At 43.5% G+C, this 23,505-nt stretch overlaps 2 protein-coding genes across 3 annotated transcripts; both read right to left on the bottom strand.

Moving 5' to 3' along the window:
- Window positions 1-391: 391 nt before the first annotated feature.
- Window positions 392-13,259, bottom strand: LOC135116621 (calpain-1 catalytic subunit-like). Its single transcript, XM_064039282.1, is given in 12 exon segments — window positions 392-1,796; window positions 1,872-1,927; window positions 2,003-2,487; window positions 2,546-2,831; window positions 2,834-2,929; window positions 2,932-2,969; window positions 2,971-3,027; window positions 8,277-8,364; window positions 8,406-8,626; window positions 8,693-8,830; window positions 12,642-12,889; window positions 13,251-13,259. Coding segments are annotated over 12 exon segments (1,749 nt in total). The 3' UTR covers window positions 392-1,769.
- LOC110380140 (uncharacterized) lies at window positions 12,789-23,285 on the bottom strand. 2 transcript variants are annotated; one of them, XM_064039115.1, is made up of 4 exons: window positions 21,901-23,285; window positions 14,494-14,739; window positions 13,513-13,576; window positions 12,789-13,432 (listed from the first exon to the last, which is right to left on the bottom strand). In XM_064039115.1, the coding sequence occupies exons 2-4, from the start codon at window positions 14,606-14,608 to the stop codon at window positions 13,294-13,296; spliced, it is 318 nt and encodes a 105-aa protein (XP_063895185.1). In that variant the 5' UTR covers window positions 14,609-14,739; window positions 21,901-23,285; the 3' UTR covers window positions 12,789-13,293. The 2 variants fall into 2 exon arrangements, with proteins under 2 accessions (XP_063895185.1, XP_063895186.1); XM_064039116.1 differs by having other exon boundaries at window positions 14,494-14,756; window positions 22,076-23,285.
- Window positions 23,286-23,505: the final 220 nt, after the last annotated feature.

Below are 23,505 nucleotides of genomic sequence, written 5' to 3'. Positions count from 1 at the left end.
CGCACACCGATCAAATGACAATCGAATACGATTGGTCTTTATTAGTAGCAGAATGCCCGATATTGTTAAAACTGCTATTGCGATCATATTGCGATTCGATTTCTATTCGATTTTGACATTATTAACTTAGGAGAATCGGGCCCTGTTAGCAGCCCCATACAAACGACGTTACAGCCAGTAACTGACTCACTTGATTTCATTAAATAATTATAACTTTCGGTGGACTAAATCGATTTCAATGAAACAAAGACTAAGTTACCTATATAGCCCAAGATACATACAATGTTTAGGTACACAAACGCTGTCTAAAATTCCAAAAATGCTAGAAATGGGTTCTATTATTTATCCTTTAATTAGAGCGCTGGCAATGTTTTTTTCAAGTGTATCAATTCAATGTATAAAACTGACCTCATAGTAATGAAGTCTATCCCAATATCTAAACACGTGGATCACCCGCGTCCCGGGGGTACATAGGTACTACTTCCCGCACATAGATAAAAATAGTAGCCTGTTACGGGTCTGTAGTAAGTAACTAGGAGCAGCCATGAGATGAGAGGAGGCGAACACAATCAAACTACACATGATATTATGCACAACATTTATATTTGCGGCAGGGCACGCACACACCCACGCACACACACACACACACACACACACACACACACACACACACACACACACACACACACACACACACACACACACGCCCGCTACGCATCAACAAATAACATTTGTAAACAGAGGTGATACTTAGTTAATGGTTATAAAATAAAATTATAGTGTTGATTTTAGATACTTACTCCTAACTAGGTACATTCCTTCCTAATAATCATTAGGAATTGCTTGTATTTCAATAAGTAAATGTTTTAGTGCGTATCTATTAAACAAACAATAATTATACACAATAACAATGTAACAGTGGTGTCTCTCTGTACAACAGCACAACATGATGCGCTGCAGCAGATAACGCGTGACCTCTGACGCGCATGCGCACACTCACAACATTTGAGTAACATATTATTGCACACAAAGCTTCATATACAAGTAGCACCGGCTTGACAATGTACATAAATCAAAGTACTTTGGATAGGACGCGCGCCGCCCACACATCACAATACGAGACTACTGCACTTCGGGATCGAGCTCCACCACAATAAGTACGAGGCGGGAAGGACCATGAAGGCCTATATAATATATTATTTACAAAATCATCCCTTAGGGAGGTAAAAGGTTGTTACATAGTTACATGTTAGTATAGGTATGAGTTCAAAATATTTTAATATAATCTTATAAGAGAATTTTTGGACTATGTTTTTAATTTTTTACTTAATTGGATATTTTATATTCCTGAAAGTATCTTTCAAATAAAGAATGAATTTAAAAAAATATGGTACAATACGGTTGACGCAATCCTCTTTTTTTACTTGTAACCCAATTTCGTGTAATTTGGGCTACTTCGCACTACTAAGATTGTTGTACGACACAGTGCAGTTTCTTTGTTATGTGTATGGAGCCGACGCGGCGCTTACAGGCTCCGCGCGTCGGAGGCTCGGAGCCCTGTCACTGTCAGTACACGCGCGTGCCTGCTTATTTGGTACCAATAAAAATCTTTGGTTATTCTAACTTGATGTGTACATTGCCCAACAAATAAATAAGATTAAATATTAACAAATCGTCTATCTACCTACTATGTAACAGTGATTCTACAATTGTTTACAAAACAAACAACAAATCAATATGAATAAGGTCGCAGTCGCGCCGCCGCCGGCTCACGAGTAGATCGTCATCAGGATCATCTGCAAGAAGAACACGCGGTCAGTACTGTGCTGCAGCCAGCGACGCCCCCCACCCCTCCCCCCACCCAGCCGCACCTCCTCCAGCGACAGCGGGTTGCACTTCAGCTTGACGTCCAGGCTGCGGTACCGCTCTGCAACAACGAGCACGTGCGTTAGTCTCCGGCACCCCACCCGCGCCCCACCCCGCCCCACCCCGCCCCACGCACCGTGCGCCAGGTGCAGCCGCGCCAGCGCCATCACGTAGGCCTCCTCGGAGAGGCGGCGGCCGCGCGCGAACCGCAGCACCAAGCACTCCAGCACCTTGTTGGAGGCCGTCACCCCCGCCGCCCACAGCAGCGCGCGCAGCCGGTACGAGCTCGCGTGCGCGCCCCCCCCGCAGCGCCGCGCCCCGCCCGCGCGCAGGAACGCGCGCCAGTACCCAGCAGCGCCAGCAGCGCCGGCAGCTCCTGCGCCGCCAGCGCGCCCGCCAGCGCCGGGTCGCGCAGCGCCACCAGCGCGCGGCACAGCGCCAGCGACGGCGCGCGCACAGCCACGCGCCACTGCGCCGCGCAGCGCCGCGCGCAGCGCCGCGTCCAGCTCCGACAAGCCGCGCGCCGCCCGCCGCCGCCGCCGCGCGCGCATAATGGCGCGCTCGTCGCGCAGGAACTCGGCCGGCGCGTCGCGCACGATCATGTTGTCGTCGTTGACCTCCCTGCAAGAGAGGCGGAGTGAGCGGCCGGCGCGGCGGGCGGCGACGCGGCGGCACGCACCACACGTCGGGCTCGTCGGTGAGCACGCGCAGCAAAGCAGGGAAGGCGGCGGCGCGTGGCGCGGCACCAGCAGGTAGCGGCCCGGCGGCAGCGCGCGACCACCGCGCGCGCGACCAGGCGTGTCGCGTCGATAGCCGCAGCAGCGCGCGCAGCTCGGCGGGCCGCGGCGGCGCGATAGCCGCGTCGCCGGCGCCCAGCGCGTACAGCGCGAAGCCGACGGCGGCGGCGCGCGACGCGGGCGCGCACTGCTGCGTGACGGACACCACCACGTGGCACTTGGCGGCGCCGGGATCTGCATGTGGAACTGCGGGTTGCCGGCGGTGGCGGCGGCCGCCCGCGTTGAGGCGGGCCGCCAGCGCCGCCGCGCCAGCACGGCGCGCCAGGCCGCCTGCTCTGCAGCGCGGGCTCCAGCAGCCAGTCGTCGGCCCACGTGCACCAGCTCCAGCTGGCTGAACACGCGCGTGAACTCCTCGAACGACATCCTGCGCCACCAAAACGGAACACAACAAATTCTTTCAATATTACTTATGTATATACACTTGCACTCAGAAGAATTTTTACATATTAATAAAAGTCACAATACATAATAAAGGAAGAATGTCACAGTTATCAGAAATACTGTCCATACAGAGAAGTCTTGAGGAGAGTTTCAATCAGAAGATGGACCAACTCGGAGCACAAATTCAGGCTGCAGGACCTGCCAAGGAAACTGTAGCTAAAATTGCTGAAGAGTTCCGGACCTTCAGGGAGCTTATCTTCAACATGTTGGGTTTGCTCCGAAAGCAGATCGCCAAGTGTGTGCTGCATATTGATGGGTTGGAGATGAGGCACCGGCGAAAGGCATTGATTTTCCAAGGGCTTCCTGAAGAAGTGAAAGAGGACTGCTCTTCCATGGTCCTTGGTGTCCTCAGCAGCAAATTGGGTCTGAAGGACATAACAGCGGCCAGTATAAAAGTTGCCCACCGTCTTGGCAGTCCTAGTAAGGATCATGCACGGCCCATTCTTGTGAGGTTTTCTTCTTCAGATGTCAAGTCGACTGTTTGGAAGACTAAGACTAGGTTGAGGCACCAAGATCTCAGTCAAGGAGTTCCTGACGAAAACCAGGCAGTCCATCTTCGCGAAGGCACGACTGCACTTCGGTATGCGTGCGTGTTGGACGCAGGATGGCGTGATCGTCATTAAGGCATCGGATGGCAGTCGCCACAGGATTGTGTCGATGGACGAGCTAAAGCCTCTCCTGGAGAAGTTCCCTTCGAAATCGAATGCTGCATAACGTCTCGAGATACCCTGGAAATAAATCTATTATTGGTATGTGACTGACATTTTTAGTATTAGAAACAAACCATAATTATATTTATAACTGTACTTACTCAATGTTTATATCTATTGTCTTTATATTTTTTTTTTCCTCTCCTTGTAATCTTTTATTCTTACCAAATTTTGTTAAATTTATAGTACCTTTGTAATTTTTATTTCAATTTGTTAGTTACCCGCTAAAAGGATAAGAATAATTTAACGTTTAGATTTTAGATTTGTTTACTTTCCACAATCGCAGGTACTTTTTCTTGAAATGACATTGTCACCTGTCACACTAATAATGTCAGTCATTGCACGGATCAAATACTTTTCGTTCAGAAATAGTCTCATTCTTTTTTTTTATGTTCTTAAAGTTTTCATTTCTTATTTATGTCCGTTGTGTTTTGTTTTGTGTTGTTATTTCAAATTTTTTATTGGTGTCAGCTGGCGGGTGGAGGTTAATTCTGTTTGTGTTTTAAAATCATTAATTATTTGTATAGTATTATTTTTTTTAGTTTATATATTTAGGATTTATGAATTCTGATGACGACTGTTTTCATTCTGCCAATGAGTCTTTGGATGTGAGCAATAGTGATGTTAGTTTCTGTTCTCTGACTGATACACTTGGTGATACATTGAGAAATCAATTCAAGCAAACAGATAAGGTGTTAAATGTGTGTCATATTAACGCTCAAAGTGTTCCTAGTCACTATAGTGAACTATATGAGACTTTTTTCAACAGCAATGTGCATGCCGTCCTGGTTTCCGAGAGCTGGCTCAAACCAAATCTCTTATCCACCTCGTACCCTCTTCCTGGCTTTGTTCTTATTCGGAATGATCGGCTTGGGAGAAGAGGTGGCGTGGCAATATACCTTCGATCGGACTTTCCTTATAAGATCTTGGCTACTTCTTCTAGTCCTCTGCCTAGTGCTGAATTTCTTTTGGAGGTTTCAGTCAAAGGAGCCAAAGCCGTCGTTGGTGTGGTTTACTGCCCCCTCTGTCGACTACTTCACTGATTTGGAATCGGTTTTAGAATCGTTAGGTTCTGAGTATGCTCATTACATCATCATGGGTGATTTTAATACAAATCTCCTTGCTCCCAACTCTCCTCGAACCCGTAAACTTTTGCACGTTCTGGAATCATCCAGCTTGCATATTTTACCTCTTCAGGCTACTCACCGATCTAAGATTGGTGATGATTCCTGGCTGGACCTAATTCTGACGTCTAACCTCTCCCTTATTTCCTGTCACGGTCAATATACTGCGCCTGGTTTTCTCACCACGACCTCATTTTCCTCTCCTATATCCTCAAACCTCCCAAGCCCAAAAGATTTTGCATAGGCGTTGTTTTGCAAGGATGGATGCTGAGCGGTTGGTCAAGGATGCGCTAGAAGTTGATTGGACACCATTAATGACTTCTGATGATGTAGATCATAAAATTTTGATTTTTAATAACATGGTGAACATATTATATGATCGCCATGCACCAGTTAAAAAAGTCAGAGTGAAACGGCCGCCAGCACCGTGGATGACTGAACTCATACGTATAGCAATGCGTAGGCGGGACCGTGCATTCCGTAAATTTAAAAAAGACCGTACTGATGAAAACTGGGCTCAGTTTAAAACTGCGAGGAATCGGTGTAATACGATGATACGTAATGCTAAACGCCGCCATATATTGAATAATATATCATCCTCGTCTTCTGCTGACATCTGGAAGTTCCTTGGAACTCTGGGTATTGGCAAATCGCGACATTTGGACCTGCCTAACACAATTAGTTTTGATGCTTTAAATAGTCATTTCTGCACTTCTTCTTCCTCTCGTTTGGACTATTTAATGAAGCAAGATACTCTCAATTATATACATGGTCTAACGCGTCCCGATATCAAATCTTTTGGTTTTGTGCCAGTCGACGAGGAAGAGGTCAAAAAGATTATCCTGTCCATCAAATCTAAGGCGGTGGGGTGTGATAACATCAGCCGTCAGATGATTGTCCCTATCCTAGTCCCAATCCTTCCTGTTATCACTCATATCATAAACTTTTCTCTCTACTCTGGAGTTTTTCCCTCACTTTGGCGGAAAGCTTACGTGCGTCCTCTTCCTAAAATTTCCAGTCCCACCCTCCCCAGTCACTTTCGTCCATTTCCATCCTACCTTTCTTATCCAAAGTGCTTGAGGCTTGTGCTCATAAGCAATTTGCTCGTTTCATCTACGGCAATAAGCTACTGAGCCCTTTCCAATCCGGATTTAGGCCGGGCCACAGCACTTCTTCTGCCCTCCTCAAAGTGACTGGCGATATTAGATTTGCTATGGAAGACGCTAATCTCACAGTGTTGGTACTCGTGGATTTTTCAAATGCGTTCAATACCGTCAGTCATGATATCCTTTTATCTATTCTATCAAATCTTATGGTCTCTTCTATGGCGTTAGACTGGTTTTCTTCTTATCTTCATGATCGCCAGCAGTCGGTTCGGGTGGATGAGGATTCATCTACCTGGTGTACTTTGAATGCTGGCGTTCCTCAAGGCGGCATACTCTCACCTCTGTTATTCTCTATATTTATAAATTTCCTTACTCCTGAACTTCAGTGTTCGTATCATCTCTATGCCGATGACTTGCAGTTGTATCGTCACACAAAAGTGAATGAGCTGGCAGCTACGCTTGTTAAAATGAACAAGGACTTGGAGGTAGTCAAGAGTTGGTCTGACAGGTTCGGAGTGGCAGTTAATCCTGTCAAATGCCAAGCCATTATCATTGGTAGCTCAAGAAATTTAGGAAAAGTAGACGCCCTTGGGTTGCCAACTTTGGTATTTGACGGGATAGATATACCGTACAGCTGCTCTGTGAAGAATTTGGGCCTACAACTTGACTCCTCACTCAATTGGCAAGCACAAGTTGCAGCTGTCAGTCAAAAAATCACGAATACGCTGCGGTTTCTCTATCGTTTTAAAACTTGCTACCTGTCCATGTAAAGCAATGCTTATGCAAACCTTAATCTTTCCTATAATCGACTATGGTGATGTTTGCTACTATGACCTGAATGCAGATCTGCTCAATAAACTAGACCGGCTTCTCAATAATTGCATTCGATTCGTCTTTAACCTTCGCAAGTACGATCATGTGTCAGCGTATCGAGCGCAACTTAAATGGCTACCGATAAGACAACGACGTGTGATGAGGGCATTAACTACTCTTTTTTCTATACTATATACCCCGTCTTCACCTGCATACTTAACCTCCCACTTTCAGTATGTGTGTTCACAGCACAATAAAAATCTCCGCTCCTCTAATAATCGTCTTCTTCACTGCCCTGCTCACCGTTCAGATATTATTCACTCTTCCTTCTTTGTTAAATCTATCCTTCTCTGGAATGAGCTACCCTTGGAGGTCAGGATGGTAAATAGTCGACACACGTTTAAAATTAAACTGCGTAATCACATCCATGGCAAGTTGGCGGAATCATTACACTAGTTCATTTTCTTCACTTTCTTCTCTTGGATTCAGTAATATATATATATATTTATTATATTTATATATACATAAATATATTTATTTTTATTTTCTTGCACTTATGCTCAAACTGTGTTGCACCTACCACTTCTGTTTCACCACCACCCTAAGGTAGACTGGCAGAGAACGCCTAAGGCGTTAAGTCCGCCGTTGTACAATGTGCATAAAGTATTTTAAATAAAAAAAATAAATAAATAAAGTATATCTATACGGGTGTCCAGTAAATAGCACGACATACTGCAGGAGGTGATAGCTTGGGTCACTACCTATCAATACAACACAATATATGTTCAGCAAAATCCTACGGATTTACAGTTTTACAAAATTTTCCGAAATACTGAAAAATCTCTACCTTGAAATAGATTCCGTAAGATTTTGCTGAGCATATATTATTGTGTTGTATTGATAGGTAGTGACCCAAGCTATCACCTCCTGCAGTATGTCGTGCTATTTACTGGACACCCTGTATACTAGCTTCTGCCAGTTTCACCCGTGTCCCGTGGGAACTCCTGTACGGACCACGAACAAAAGTATTTGATAGCCTTTCTTAATGAATGGGCTATCTAACACTGAAATATTTTTTCAAATCAAAGTACAGTTTCTTAGATCAAATAAACAAACTCTTCAGCTTTATAATACATATTAGTGTAGCAGAAGTGTAATAAATCTGTACAACGTTCATGTTATGTACATTAAATATAATGAAAAAAAAAAATAGCCAGTGTGTTAATTAAAGGACCAACAGAACCCACTTCTTACATTTTTTGGAATTCTTGTCTGTTTATCTGTTTTTTTGTGCACTTATCACATAAAATCTACGCATTTAATGAAGACAATGTTTATGAAGAAAAAAATTTTAAATGTAATCCTGGGCTACTACATACTTAGTCTTTGGCTACAATCTGACGCGTGTGTTACACTGACCAGAAGCCGGCGGGGTCGTCGGCCAGCAGATCGCGGTCAGCGGGCGCCAGCGCGCCACCCGCGCCGCCTGGCGCCCACGCCGCGCCACCTGCGCGCCACGCCGCGCCCGCCGGTCGCGCGCACGCGCACCAGCGTGGTGGCGGGCGCGCGCGCCAGCCCCGTGACTGTGGCGGCGGCGCGGCGGGGCGCACAGCAGCAGCGGCGCGCGCGGCACGGCGGCCTGCAGCAGCTGCAGCGTGCGCGCGCGCTCCTGCCCGCGCAGCGCCACGCTCTGCACCACGCCGCCCGACAGCGCCGCCAGCGCGCCCGCCGCGCCGGCGCCGCGCAGCGCCGCGTACGAGCCCAGCAGCCTGCGAGGCGGCGAGGTACAGTCTGGGTGCAGGGCTGGGCGCGCGGCGGCCGCGACGGACACTCACTTGGCGTAGGCCTTCTCGAGCAGCGGCAGCGTGAAGTCGTCGGGCGCGGCGCGGGCGGCCAGCAGGCGGGCGCCGCGCGCCGGCAGCCGGTCGTCCACCACCACCTCGCGCCACTCGCCGAACACCCACAGCCGGAACCTGCGCGCACGGCACTATGAGTGATGTGTCGGGAAGTGCACGCATGCGCACTCGCCACGACAACAAACACATTAACGCGACAATGAGTTTCTCGTGATTCATTGTTTCTTATCTTTCAAAAGTGTTCGTTACACTTCGGATGTTGAACACTGATTCAGATCCCTACGACTGATTTTTCTTTGACTATTTAGTAATTGGGATTAGTTGTTTGGTATTTAGTTTTTGGTTTTTGTTTTTGATTAGTGGAATGAGTGCGATATGTAGTAATTTTGTGAAACTGTATTCTTAACGTGTAGGTACCACTATCCTTTGTTTTGAGTAAATCTTTTATCTCTCTTTTATCGACTCTCACAGATACGTACATTTTGCCTGTTCGTGAACTAATGCAAACATTTCGGTGGAGTCCCGCCCTAACATAGTGAGTGAAACTATCCTACCCTATGCGCCAGCCTGATGACTCATGTCGTCATCCATCCAGCTATTCCCCAACTATAGTCTGTTTTTTAATCTCGTTGACTAAATTGACACTTGCAAATAATGTTGCTAGCTCTTTGGTGCAGTGTTGTACTTACGATACCGGTTCGTTGAATCGTAACTTTTTATCTATAAAGACGAATTTAATATTCATTTCAAGTTTTATATTTAAAATTCACGTAAGCACAAACGGCTGTACGACGTGCTACAAACTGCCAGGGATATCTGACCACGCAAAGCCATGCGTAGTCATCAAGGATAAGCCCATTATTTCAGCATGACTTATTGTAAAAAAAATGATACTTGATTTTATTAACGCTAAGTTTCGGTCGTGTCACATCACTATTTAAGAATTTGTAATAAACTGACAACACTGGTAATGTCAGTCTACGAGATAAAAAACAGACTATATGTTGGTGTTAGCTTCCAGCCACCGAATCTGTCCGAGTACCAATAGTTTGTTTAGAGCGACTACCTATCTGATCTCTTCAATCCAGTCAACTACACAAGACGTTATCCATGGTAAGTCTGACAGACTTTGTGGTTTCTGATTAGTCGCAGCAGCTGCAGAAAATGTACAAATGACAGCTTTGTCAGACTCAAAGCATATATAGGTACCCAGATTATAGCTGTTTCCTGTGAGAATTACTTACGCACCATACGGAATAATTTTCCAAATTGGCTGACTAGATCCAGAGATTTCCATAACGTCACAAAACTTTAGGTACTTCTTTTGTTTAGATAAATGGTCACACATCCACAACACAACCTTGATCGATGAATCTGTGCGGTTGCTAAGTAGTAAACCTAATTATATTGTCACGTGAAAAAATGCACCTACGGGATAAGTATTATTTTGACGATTCTATATTGCCCACGTAGACGAAGTCGCGGGCAACAGCTAGTAATTAACCCTTACACGCATATAAGGTAAAGAAAAAACAAACAAATCTGTATATTAGTTTTAATAGTTTATTAGGGTCTCTTTAAACATAAAATAGTCAAATAATAAAATATTTATTATTTTTTCAGTGTTTTTCAGCACGGGACATATGTGTCCCAGTATGCGTCAAAGGTTGTCTTATTAGACTAGTTTAAAACAATTATCTGAGATCAATTTTACGTAATTTTGGAATGGATGGAATGGAATGAAATGGAATGGAATGACTGACCGATCAGTAAAGGAATGGACACGATTTGCATAACCGTCGCTTTTTGTCATTACTGCCGATGGAAGAGCTCTCTTTACGAGAAGAGAAGTTTGCAATGAGCGAACGAGCTACAACTTGACGAAATTCAAGGCTGGAAAGTAAACTTCCTTCAATTTGCTTATTCTCATGCAATATGCTATAAATAGTATAGGCATTATTCATAGCAATATCAAGTAAATCAAAGAACAATCGCAGATAGTATTTGATTTTTGCTTTACGATCTACCTCATAGCATACTTTTCTTTGATCCATCAAATCGACTCCCATGTGACTATTATATTGCACGACGACTTGTGGACACGGAACATTTATTTTCTCATTACTTCCTGCACCCTCTTCACCACTGTAGTAGGAATCGGTGACAAAAAGTTTGTCAATAAAAAAACAGCTTTGTTGTCCATCCATTTTATAAATGAAATGCCGTTTGAACTGGTCGTAAATATATCTCCTCTTTGCATAGTTTTATCAGCCGGTACATTTTTGGGTATATTCTTTCTGTTATAACGAACTGTTCCACAACCTCTAATATTTCTGTTTGTCAACTCATACTGCAGGTTGGGAGAATTAAAAAAATTATCAAAATAAATTTCGCAGCCTAAGCCTTGTAAACTGTTTGTAAGTTGTAAAATTACTGACTCTCCTAGTCCAGTTTCAGCACCACCTTGTTTTCGTCCAGTATACAAATCAAATTCAAACAAATAACCAGTCTTTGAATCGCTCTACACCACATCTTGAACCCCACTTGACTATTTTTGACATACTGTTTCATTATATTGTGCCCTTTGAACTTGACCATATGTTCGTCTATTGACTGCGTTTTTGTATTAGACATAGCGTTTTGGAAACTCTCGTTGAAATGATTCATAACAGGACGTATTTTACATGCCCTATCGTAAGTAGGTTGCATTCGAGGTGGTTCATTATTATTGTCGCTAAAATGTAAGTTTCTTCTTATTTCTTCAAATCGGTTCAATGGCATTACGTTCGCGATGAATGGAACGCCCATGTCAGGGTCTGAGGACCAATAGCTACGAAATGTAGGCAAGACATGATATCCCATTACGTAATTCATCCCCAAAAAAGCTTTTGCCTCTGCACTGGTGAAAGAGAAAGGCCTTCCATTTTGCATGGCGTATCGTTCCGATTCTGGCAGAATAATGTCGTCAATCAATCGATCAAAATTTGTCACTGCATTGAATATCATAATAGGAGTCAAATTTAAGCTATTTGAAATATTAATTTCGCCATATTTATAATGTTCTTCGTCGCGAAACTGGTGAGGCACGTAAGAATTTCGTCTCCAGTTGAAGGTCGGTGGCGAATAATTAACGTTTGTTTGTGTACGTAAATTTTCGTCTAAGCTGGGTTCTACGCCTGGGACGCTTTGGCTAGTTGAAGTGGTAGGTTCAATTTCAGCAGTGGAGTAACCCGCATCAATGTCTTGAGCCAGAAACTGCTGATCTTCTTCATCTAGTATCAGGGCATCTTCATCGTCACTATTATCAGCCGTTAGAAATTCTATAATAACATCGTCCCGCAAAGAAAACTCTCTATGCCTTCTTGCAGACATGTTCTGAAACAAATAATTTAAAGTTTTTGTTTAATCACAAGTAAAATATGTACTAAAAACCTCATAACGATGTGAAACTCGTATATTTATAGAAGTAGTGAAATATATATTGGAAAAACTCCGTTAGTGCATACTGGGACAACCGCGTCCCTTTAAAACTTTTTGTAAAAACTATCTAATTAGTGCTTGAAGTGTTTGAAAAACAGATAAAACGTACAAAATACTTACCAAAGAATACAGTTTTATACACTCTATCACTTGAAACTGCAAGATTTTTATAAAATCGAAAATATAAAACACAACTTTCGTCAACAAAAAACTTATAATTTCGCGCCTTGTTTTTTTTTCTCTGACAAGTGACATTTAGTGTTGCCATAGTAAGTATCAAAAATCATACTATAAAAATTGAAAATACGAAAATAAAAATGATTTGATAAAATAACTTTAGCACAAAACCCGAAAAACTGACGGGGACAAATGTGTCCCATATGCGTGAAAGGGTTAAATAAATTTAGCTTCTTCCTATGATCCTATGAGAATGGAAGCAGATGTGTACCGGAAGGCGCCGGAGTAGTGGTCACGGAAGCTCTGCGGCGGCACGACGCGGTCCATGAGGCGCGGCAAGTGCGCCAGCGCCGCCGCCGCGCCGCCCAGCGCCGCGCCGCCCGCGCCACCCGCGCCCCCCGCGCCTCCCGCGCCACCCGCGCCCGCCGGCGCCGTCCAGCGCGCCGCCTCCTCGCCGGCCGCGCCGTCCCCGCGGAAGCGCGGCGCCGCACACAGCTCCTGCGTACACGTAGCGGCACACTAGCTAACTGTCCGCACAGAGGCGCGCGCGTTGATGTCTTTGTTGCGACGCGCCGAGCCTCGCGCCGTCCGCGCACGCCGAGCCTCGCGCTCGGGTGGATAATGTTTGGGATCGTATATGTCGTGCACTGATATCGCAATAGTAGTTAGTATGTAGGAAGTGAGTCACATCGGCGCACGCAGCACGCGCCGGAAGCGGGTCCCGTTGTGCGTCGCGAACCGCTCAGCCGCGCTCACTGTGCAGTAGGCGCTGCTGTGTGCAGATTACACGGAACGAGGATTTAGCTATCATTGCATTTGACTTATGTCCAATGCCTAGAAACAAGAAATGATTCGTTTCGCCGATGGACATAAGTATTACGTCGTACATTGCACCAGGTTACAGTGGGTGAAACAGCAATGGATTAGGTGAAGTTGTTAGTGTTGTGGTGGTGAGGCTGCATGCGGTACGCACGCGGGCGCGGCCAGTGCACGCGGCGCGCCAGGCTCGCGTCGCCGAGCGCGCGCGCGCCGCAGAACTCTGCGTCCTCGAACAGCGGCGCCCTGCAACACACGCACGCGTCACACACACCGACACACACGCCGACACACGCCGACACACGCCGACACACGCAGACACTCACCCGGACAGCGAGGAGCTCGGCGGCTCGGCGCACGACGCCGCGTAGCCGCGTGGCGTCACGCCGCCTGCAACCAACACTATTAGCCTCCGACTAGAACAATGTACCTAGCCTACAGGATTCTGTTTAGATGTTTAGAGTTTATAGAAAATGTAAAGACCATGAAGAGACTTTTGGCGGCGCACGGTGGATCGAAAATCAGCGTCATTACTTACGTATCATCATTACTTAATTAAGTATGTCAAAAATTCACAAATAAATAGTACTAAACAGTGTGCAAGGATATAACGGCCAACCTTGCGATTCCAGAGATATCCTCATTTTTCATGTCGGCTCCATACATTTTTTTCTTATAAAAATTATAACTCATCCATTTGTGCACACAGTTACTTCATATGACATTTTATAGAACAGTAATGATCAGCAGAAGTCATTTCCAGAAAAAAAAATAACATTTAAGAAATCGAGATCCTATGTCTTCTACAGCCGATTTTCGATCCAACGCGCGGCGGTGGTGTAGCGTTGCTTGCGCCTCTCCTAGTGGCTTTAACTTGGAACATAAAGCGGCACATGAAGGCACCACCAGTCCTCGTGGGTAAAGAACCAACCTCTCGAGTATGAGGGCGCGGGTTCGATTGCAGGTCAGGCAAGTACCTACCAATGCAACTTTTCTAAGTTTGTATGTACTTTCTAAGTATTTCTTAGACACCAATGACTGTGTTTCGGATGGCACGTTAAACTGTAGGTCCCGGCTGTCATTGAACATCTTTGGCAGTCGTTACGGGTAGTCAGAAGCCAGTAAGTCTGACACCAGACTAACCAAGGGGTATTGGGTTGCCCGGGTAACTGGGTTGAGGAGGTCATACAGGGCACAGTCACACCTTGTAAAACTCTGGTACTCAGCCATTCGGTTAGACTGGAATCCGACCCCAACATAGTTGAGAAAAGACGGTTTAAGATGATGATGATGATGAGCTCACTCACCGGCGTGTCCGTTGGCGCGCGGCGGGCGGTGCGGGGCGCGGGAGGGGGCGCGCGGCGGCGAGGGGGGCGGCGAGGGGGGCGCGTCGGCCGCGCGCGTGCGCATGAACTTCCTCATGGCATCACACGTCACTGTCACTGCGTCACTCTACATAGCGTGCACATATGAGCCTAACCTGTGCTTCATTTTATAAATACAATTTCTTTCAAGTATTTATACGGATATTTCTCTTGTTCGATTTTGTTACCCTGTGAAGGTACGAAAACTTGGAAATTTTAAACTGGATCAACTTTGAAACAAATTCCAAAATGATTGGAATTGTAAATGAGTTGTATAATATAAATATTATATTTTATAATATACAGACTTCAATAGGCATTTGACAATATGTCCCATGCCATATTGATATACTGCTTACGGTGTATGCGGGTTCTTACTAGAATTGTTTAAATCATACCTAACCGAACGTGATTTCTACGTCGTTGTCAACGGATTTTTTTTTAAGTCATTTATTCAAAGTAGGCTGAAAATCAGCACTTTTTGAACGTCAAATCTACAAAAGACAGCCAAGGGCGGATCCAGCTTCGGCGCCAGGGGGGGGTCACACAGTCGTGGTCAAGTCAAAAAAAATTATATCGCAGCGTAATACAATAAGCGCGATCGTAGCGAGCTCGAAATTTTTACGAATGTTAAGAAAAGTGTTTTCATGTAGGAAATGGCACGAGCAGAGTGAGCGCAATTCTCGTATTCATAGTTCACAAACGTGCCAAAGAAAAAAGCGCGAGCGAAGCGAGCGCGAAAATTTTTGTTCAGGTCGAGGACTAAAAGTAGATGAAAACGCTTTCTTGCTGTATAACAAATATACAGCACAAATACAAGAAAGCGCAATGATAGCAAGCGCGAGAATATTTTCAGGTTGAAGTCTAAACGTTTGAAAAGTATTGTGTACGCAGAAAAGGGCGCGTACGTTTTTTATTGCAGCAACAGTAAAACATTTTCTGTGAAAACTTCAATTGTCTTACTAATGGTAAGGGTTCATGAGATCAGGGCCGTCTCTAGCTCATGTAGCGCCTGGGTGCAATCATCAACCCGCCACCTATGTATCTATTGAAAGATTTTGAGTAGTACATATTGATCGAAGTACTTTATTACAAGGAATATAAATAAGAACGTTCGAACGAAAGTCACTTTTTTGGTAGGTAAAGGACTTAAAAAAATGTTTCCATATCATTGTAGGCTCAAACTGTTTGGCCAAATTTAAGTTATGAAAGACGAGACAGGTCAACGCAATTGTAAAAATTGGCGCGAGCGAAGGGAGCGCGCAAATTTTTTTAATTTTGGGACACAAAAAGTTCATAAGTTTTAAAAAGCGCTGTAAATTAACAAGCAGTCGGAAGCGCAAACTGTTTTGTTTTTGAGGACTCCATTAATATTTTTTTTTTTTTGCTATTTTTGACTCATGAAGTTATCAAGGCAAGGTATATATAATATTGCGCGAGCGAAGCGAGCGCGAAATTTTTTGAGCCTACGGCACAAAAGCACCTGATTAAGTACATTGTAAAGCAACAAGTAGCAGCGAGCGCGAACTTTTTTAAATTATTTGTTTGAAGACTCACAAATAAGACTGGGAATTACGTACAAATAAAAAGGAACCGTGATTAGAGCGAGTGCCATTTGTGTTCGTTGATTCGGTGCGTCAATAAAAATAATAATCAGAAATACAGTACAGACATAGTCATTTACTCGCGAGCGTAGCGAGCTAGAATTTTTTCACTTAGTTGGGCGTTTAAAAATTAAAAATAATCAAAATGATCAATCTAACAAAGCGAAGGCGACTTTTTTGTCAGTATCATGATACAATGTGGAACTTCCTTATCGAACGGGTCGTCTTCGAAATTTCCTGGTGGTGGGGCGTCCCGCAGCGCCCCTGATATCGAGGCGCCCGGGTTGTTCGCACACCCTGCACCATAGGTTAAGACGGCTCTGCATGAGATACAGCATGTAATGTAGACAACCCGGACAGAGGATTGGATTCTTAGTAACAGGATCCCGTTTCCTCCTTTTGGGTACGGATAAAGAGTAACTAAAGAATAGAGAGCGAGCGTTGCGAGCACAAATTCTTCAGCAAAACTACTCTACCGTAACTATGTAGGTATCTACCTATTCAATAAAAATTATAACAAAACATAAAACATCGTGTTTAACCATTTAAATTATTGGTAATCTGAACCTGGCCCAGGGGGGGGTCATGACCTTGTGACCTACCCCCTGGATCCGCCGTTGAAGACAGCCCCCAAAACGCCCGCCCTTCACCACTTCCTATGTGTTTTTGATGTTGTTTCCTTTCTGTAGGTTAGAACTAGTTAGAAGAACCTTAAACATTGTTAGATATGTACATTTGTAAACAATGTAATTTTTATATTATAATAGAGGACAATACAGTAAAAAAGATTTATACGAGCTTTTTTTTATTTGTGTAAAGTCCGTTTTTTGCTTGTCCCTAGGATTTGACCTAATTTTATTCTTAAGAGCGTGTACGTCAACCGCGCGCCATTTGGCCTAAAAAGGTACTTTTCAAACCACTGTTTCTCGTTAACTACTTATCCTACAACTATGTTAATTTATAATAACGCAAGTTAATTTCACTGTCTATATAGTTAATTGAACATAAATTTCAATTTGTGTAGTTTAAATACTTAAAACCCCTATAACGTAACAGATGATTTATAAAATTCCCGTTCAGCGTCTATTTCGAAGCTTAAATTCATGTGAAAATAGTGGCAAATCTAATCATATTTATTTTTTACTCATAGACGAAATCCCCATGCCTATAGTTAGTTGAAAACATTTTTGATTTAGGTCTCTATCTTTCAGAAAAAATATTTTAACAAAGTGAAAAATTGTGAATTTCAAATGCTTTTTTTACCTACCTATCTTACTTAATTTAATATAACAATTATTTACTATAGTAATATAACTCTTTTTTTTAAACATAAACTTTACATTATAATTTAATCTCTCGTTTTTATTTTTTTATAAATTATTTAAAAACTACTATAAAACGCTGCACGCGAGTCAACTCAAACCTGACCGCCGCAAGGCTTCACAGAGAGAGGACGTGTCGCTCCGTCACATCGCGTAGGGTGAATAACCTCTGCCGTGGATACCGAGAATAGAGTACATTTCAAGCGCGACCAACAAATCTTGATACATTACTATTTTATTTAAAGCTCAATTTTGAAGCATATTTTTATCGATTGAGTTGAAATTTTGTTTGAAAGTTCAGTTTTAATGACAATGTATGATTCTATATCCAATATGGGGATATACCTAAGATGGAGACAAAAATGTTTTTAATGCATCCCTACGATATGGGTATCAAATGAAAGGGCTTGATATGAATAACTCAACAAAAAAATGTGTCGCGAGTCTTAATCCAATATGGCGGACTCCTTAGGCTAGATAGGAGTAGAGCTATTTATATGTTCATTTTGGATGTACCCTTGACTTTTGATCCCGAATAACTTTTGAAGCATATAGGATAGATAACTTAAAACTTTAATTTTATTTATTTGGTAAACCAAGCTCTCCGCCAATATTTGGCTTTCCGGCAATTGTTGTTATTTGACCACAATTTTTCGGTCTGGATGGACTGGACCATTCACATAAACAATCAATTTTTCAAATCGGTCCAGGCGTCTTTGAGAAATCGAGAACAATCAAATTGAGAACAATCACAAAACAATCTAATTGAAACCTCCTCCTTTTTGAAATCGGTTAAATACAGAAACTCTTACATTGCCATTAATCATCAGTCAACTATTTCGTACTGTTGAAAATTGTATGTAATATACAGAAAGTATTCAAAACCAAGATTTTCATAGGTGTCCGATTTTTTTGCAAAAGAGTGTAAGTATTAACGACTTATTTTCATGCCTTTATATTTTAGTCATCCATAGACTTACACTATTTTCTCGCTATTAACTATTTACTAAATAATATATTTTTTGTTCTACTAATTTCACTCGAAAGGATCAAAATGGTTTGTGTGACTATACGTGAAGTATGATAGGCACGCACACAGCCGCGACGCTAGTCTGCGCGATTTTGCGTTGAATTACCTAAAGTTGACATCGCGCGGCGAGCGTACACGCTCTTAAACCCATTAACTATTTGAGTTTTTAAGGATAGTGGACCAAAGAAAATACATTTAAGTTTAATTTAATTATATTGTGGCAAAGGAGAGGTCATAATGAAGGTTGACATAAAGAATGCATTCAACTCAGTTAACAGGGACACCCTACTGGCAGAAACTAAAAAAGAGCTAACTATCCCAAATTTATAGTTTTCTTTACCAATGCTACAGGCACCCATCTAAATTACTATATCGGGACAACCTTTTAGAATCTTCTGTTGGCTGTCAGCAGGGTGACCCACTCGGGCCCGTGATTTTCAGTTTAGCCATAAACCCAATAATTCGGCAGCTAAATTCGGAATTCAATGTTTGGTACCTTGATGACGGAACCTTGGGGGGCAAAGTAGATACTATTCTTAAAGACCTATCCTTTCTTCAAAATAAATTCCAAGCAATAGGACTAAATCTAAATTATTCCAAATGTGAACTCTTTGTAACGGACAATACAGACAGACAAGACATATTTTTCCAAATTTTGTGCAATAGCCCCGATATCAAATTAATTGACAAGAGTTCTCTTTGTCTCCTCGGTTCCCAATATTTGAAAATTCATTCTCGAATTTTATTCATGATAAAATACAAAATTTCAATCATATTTCGGATAGGCTGCTCCAAATTAACATGCACTCGGCCATCACAATCATTAGATATTGTTGTTTTGGCCCTAAATAAACGTACTATTTGCGTGCTTCCTTAGTCTATGGAGCAGTAAGTAGTATTCTGTACTTATGTAGTTATTCAACCAAGTAAACTACGTGATAACATTTGTCTGGATTTAATTGCATTCTATTATTTTAACACCATTCCATCACGTAAAAAAATAATTTTGAATTCGTCCTGTAGAAGCTTATTTCATATATGAATCGAAATCAGAATCAAAAGTCATTTATTCAAAGTAGACTGAAAATGAGCACTTTCAGAAGGTCAAATTTACACAATACAGCCCCCAAAACGCCTGCCCTTCACCACTTCCTATGTGCTTTTGCTTTTGCTGGGAAGAAGTGGTGGAACAAACTCCCTAGCAACACAATTCTGTCTATATGGTTTGAAGAACCGTATACAAAATATTAAAATATTATTCAACATTGTATCAATTTGTATTAAACAAAAAAATACAATTAAATATTTAATCATGTTGGCTAGTACAAATCTTACCCATGCCTACAATCTTACCATACAGAAAAGAAATGTTAAAAAAGAGAGAACAAAAAAAATTATAATGCCTCCGTTCAGTGAAAATAGGTATAGTTTTGGGGCAAAAAATATTTCAGTGAACCCTTATTCATTTTCCATAACTTTTCAACAAATCCGCCCCTAAAATGTTTTTTTTTTATAGGGGGGAAATCGTCATGGATACCCTCCGCCTCGGGAGAGGCGAAACTAAGAGTTCCTGGTTCCCAATTGACTATTACATTGATTTGAATTTAGACCATCGTGTAATAATAGGTACTACATTTGTCAGAATCGTCATAAAAGTTTTTGACCAAATAACTGAATCTATACTAATTTATAAAGAGGTATTTGTAAGTTTGTATGTAGGGGGTAATCTTTGGAACCGCTGGTCGGATTAGCTGCTAGCTACAATGTTCCTGAGTATTTTATCCCGGTGCGGGCAGTAGTTCCCACGGGACGCGGGTGTAGCCGCGGGAAAACGGCTAGTATTAAACAAATAAAGTAATACTGCTTAAAATAGTGTTATAAATTTTATATGGGTACTTCTTTTTAATTTGGTATAAATACGCGCTTATTTGCGCGTTTAAAAAGATTTGACGAGCATGTGAGCATTATTATCATTTAAATAATTTCTTCGATAAGGAGGGATGAAAAGTAACGTGTTGTAACCGATTGACACCCGCAATCACCCGCAATCATAGGTCCAAATTGAAAACCAGCGTCAGGCACTAGCTGTCTGGCATAATGCTGAACGGGACCTATGTATGTATTTGGCGCAACATTTTGTTTTTTGTATTTTTTATTCTGTGTGTATTTTTTTGTGTTGTGTCAATAAATATATTTTTTCATCCCACCATCTCGGAAAGAGTAGTTTTACCCTTTGATATCTGAGCGCAAAAGTCGTTTTTATCCTCTAGAGCGGCAAAGTGATTTGAATTTAGAACATCGTGTGCAATACTCCATTTGTGACAATCTTGATAAGACTTTTCAAACAAATACATATTAAACAAATAAAATACTGCTTAAAATAATTATTCAATTAATTAAGTATTTTTTATTATTGTTTTTACACAGATTTTTAACGTCGTTTCATTTTTAAAGTGAGTTTTCAAATATATGAACTTTAATAGGTACATCTTTTTAATTTGATACTCGTATGTGCGCGCCATTTTGTTTTTTTGCATTTAGTAATTTCCTCGATGAGGTGGGATGAAAAGTTACGTGTTTCACTTGAGTGCAAAGATTTTTCACCTTGAGTTTTGATTCCCTCGCTATCGCTCAGGATTCTAATTATTAAAACATTCGCTACTTTTGTTTCAATTTTAGAATCCTTCGCTTGCTCGGTCATCAAAATTGAGCTCGCGGTTAAAGCAACTTTGCACTCTTGTATAACAAATAACTATTATTTTCTCTTGTTATACTCGAATGCAAAGATTGTTCACCTCGTGCTCTTTTGATTCCCTCGCTGTTGCTCAGGATTCAAATTTTTAAAACATTCGCTACGCTTTTGTTTCAATTTTAGAATCCTACTCTTGCTTAGTCATCCAAAGCTTGCGGTAAAAAAGCAACTTTGCAAGAGTGCAACGTTGTAATATACCTAATAAATAACTATTGTCTTTTGACACGTCAGGCAGCAGGCGCACCCTGCGGGAAGAGCAGTGACACGAGATCCTCCGCACTGACATCGCGGCAGCCAGGCAGCGCCCGCTCGAGGGCTGGCCCTCGCGACTCGCGCGTTTCTTCATCATTCGCTGTTTACGTTGCTTCAGTATTGTTTTATTGGGGCAGTATTTGTGCGAGTGACGTCGACAGAAGTTCTGGTGCGGTTTAATCGCGGAGAGCCTGACGGACGGACGGACATGGCGCAACTAGGGCTGGAGGCAGCCGAGCGTGATGCGCATACTGCGCGCCGCGGGATCGCCTGCCGTGGCGCAACTCGGCGCGCATCACACTGCACACATCACCGACACGTTACAAATACAGTGTTTTGGCACTCGACGCACTCAACGGTCAACACTACTTAATTACTAAGCTAGCTTACTGTTATACGGGTTCTTCGAACCGCGGCTTACAAACGAAGTTTAGTCGTTATGAGAAAAACTTTGCAAAATATGGTGTACAGTTGGGCACTCGGGTAAACCACGAATTGTAACGTGACATACTCGTCATGTAAGTACACTAGTCATTTGTACTCGCTAGTCTGTGTTGGTACTTACGTACAGGTATGTACTTAATATAGTAGTAGCCTATAGTACAATGTTAGCTCAGCTAGTCACCGCGAGGTTATGAATGACATGTAATGATGCGAAGCATAAACTAAGGCCCGTCAGCGGCGCGCGACAGGTGTGCCGTTAATGTGCGACAGCGCGACGGACACGTGCGGAGCGCGGCGGCCGGGCGCGGACTGGCGGCGAGCGGCGCCCGCGCGCCACTTTGTGTACACACGAGCCGCGCTCTCGTGCCACTACTGCGTATTGTACTGCTAACAAGATCTGTAGGTCAAAGTGAAGTCGTCACATGAGCTATTAGCCCCGTGCCACATAAGCTGTACGTCTCATTACAATCGCAGAAAACGAAATTCCCGTCATTAGTTAGGTAAGCCAGAAGAGAGCGAGGAACATGACCAGTCCCCTGGTGAGTAGTCAGCAGGAGGCTGCGCTGTGCTCCGGTGGCCGGCGTCGGGTGCCGGGCTCGCTGCAGGCGGAGACAGCCGCCTGTAGGACACTTAGCGCACTTGTTTCATTCCCGCCCCAACCATTGGATATCTACCTATTGAATCTCAATGGCAGTTATATTCTTAGCGGTAATTCTGCTACTAATATGAGACCAATCGTTTTCGAATGACATTTCATTGATCTGCCATTGCTTTACAGGGTTGCTCTAGCTGCTCTAGAACCGTATTGGACTCGTAAATCATTTAGAGACGCCAAACAACATGATTCATTATTGAATCACAGAAAAGGATAAAAATGTTTATTTCCAACAACAAATTGCGGAATGCTATCATATGCTTCAATCGTAATTGAATCTTAGTTGGACATCAATCGTATGTCGCTAAGTAACATTAGCAGAGTCAAGTCCCTGGGTATAATAAAACGGAAGAGAAAGTGATCTGATACATTTATTGTTTAGACTTAATATGTTAGTATATAATATAACGTAGCGGAATGCGTTCAGTCGTCGGAGTCGGAGAGGTCGGGGTGGCGCGGCAGCAGCAGCACGCAGGGCGGCAGCGCCACGTCGATGGCGGCGCACGACGCCGACAGCCGCACCCGCGCCACGCGCACACCGCGCCCCGCAGCCCGCCCCGCGCCCCACCCCGCCCCACCCGCCCCGCGCGCGAGTGGAACTCCAGCGTCTGCGCGCGCCACCAGCCCGCGCCTCCGCGCCGCGCTGCACGTACAGCGGCCGCCAGCCCGCGCCCTCCGCGCCGCCGCCCGCGCCGCCGGAGCCGCCCGCGCCGCCGGAGCCGCCCGCGCCGCCGTACATGCCCACGTTGGCGTACCTGCCGCACACACACAGCTTCAGTCACCGACCACTACGCGGAGGTTGCGTAATCAAAAGCCGACGACTGTCGGATGTCCAATTCGAAAACCTAACTGACTTAAGAACTGCTCATGGAATAAAAATGAACAGACGTTCTATG

This window comes from Helicoverpa armigera, chromosome 18 (assembly GCF_030705265.1).
Source record: "Helicoverpa armigera isolate CAAS_96S chromosome 18, ASM3070526v1, whole genome shotgun sequence".
NCBI classification, from domain to species: Eukaryota; Metazoa; Arthropoda; class Insecta; order Lepidoptera; family Noctuidae; genus Helicoverpa; species Helicoverpa armigera.
Note: the sequence above shows the minus strand (reverse complement) of the source record. Positions and strands in the feature narration are given on the sequence as shown.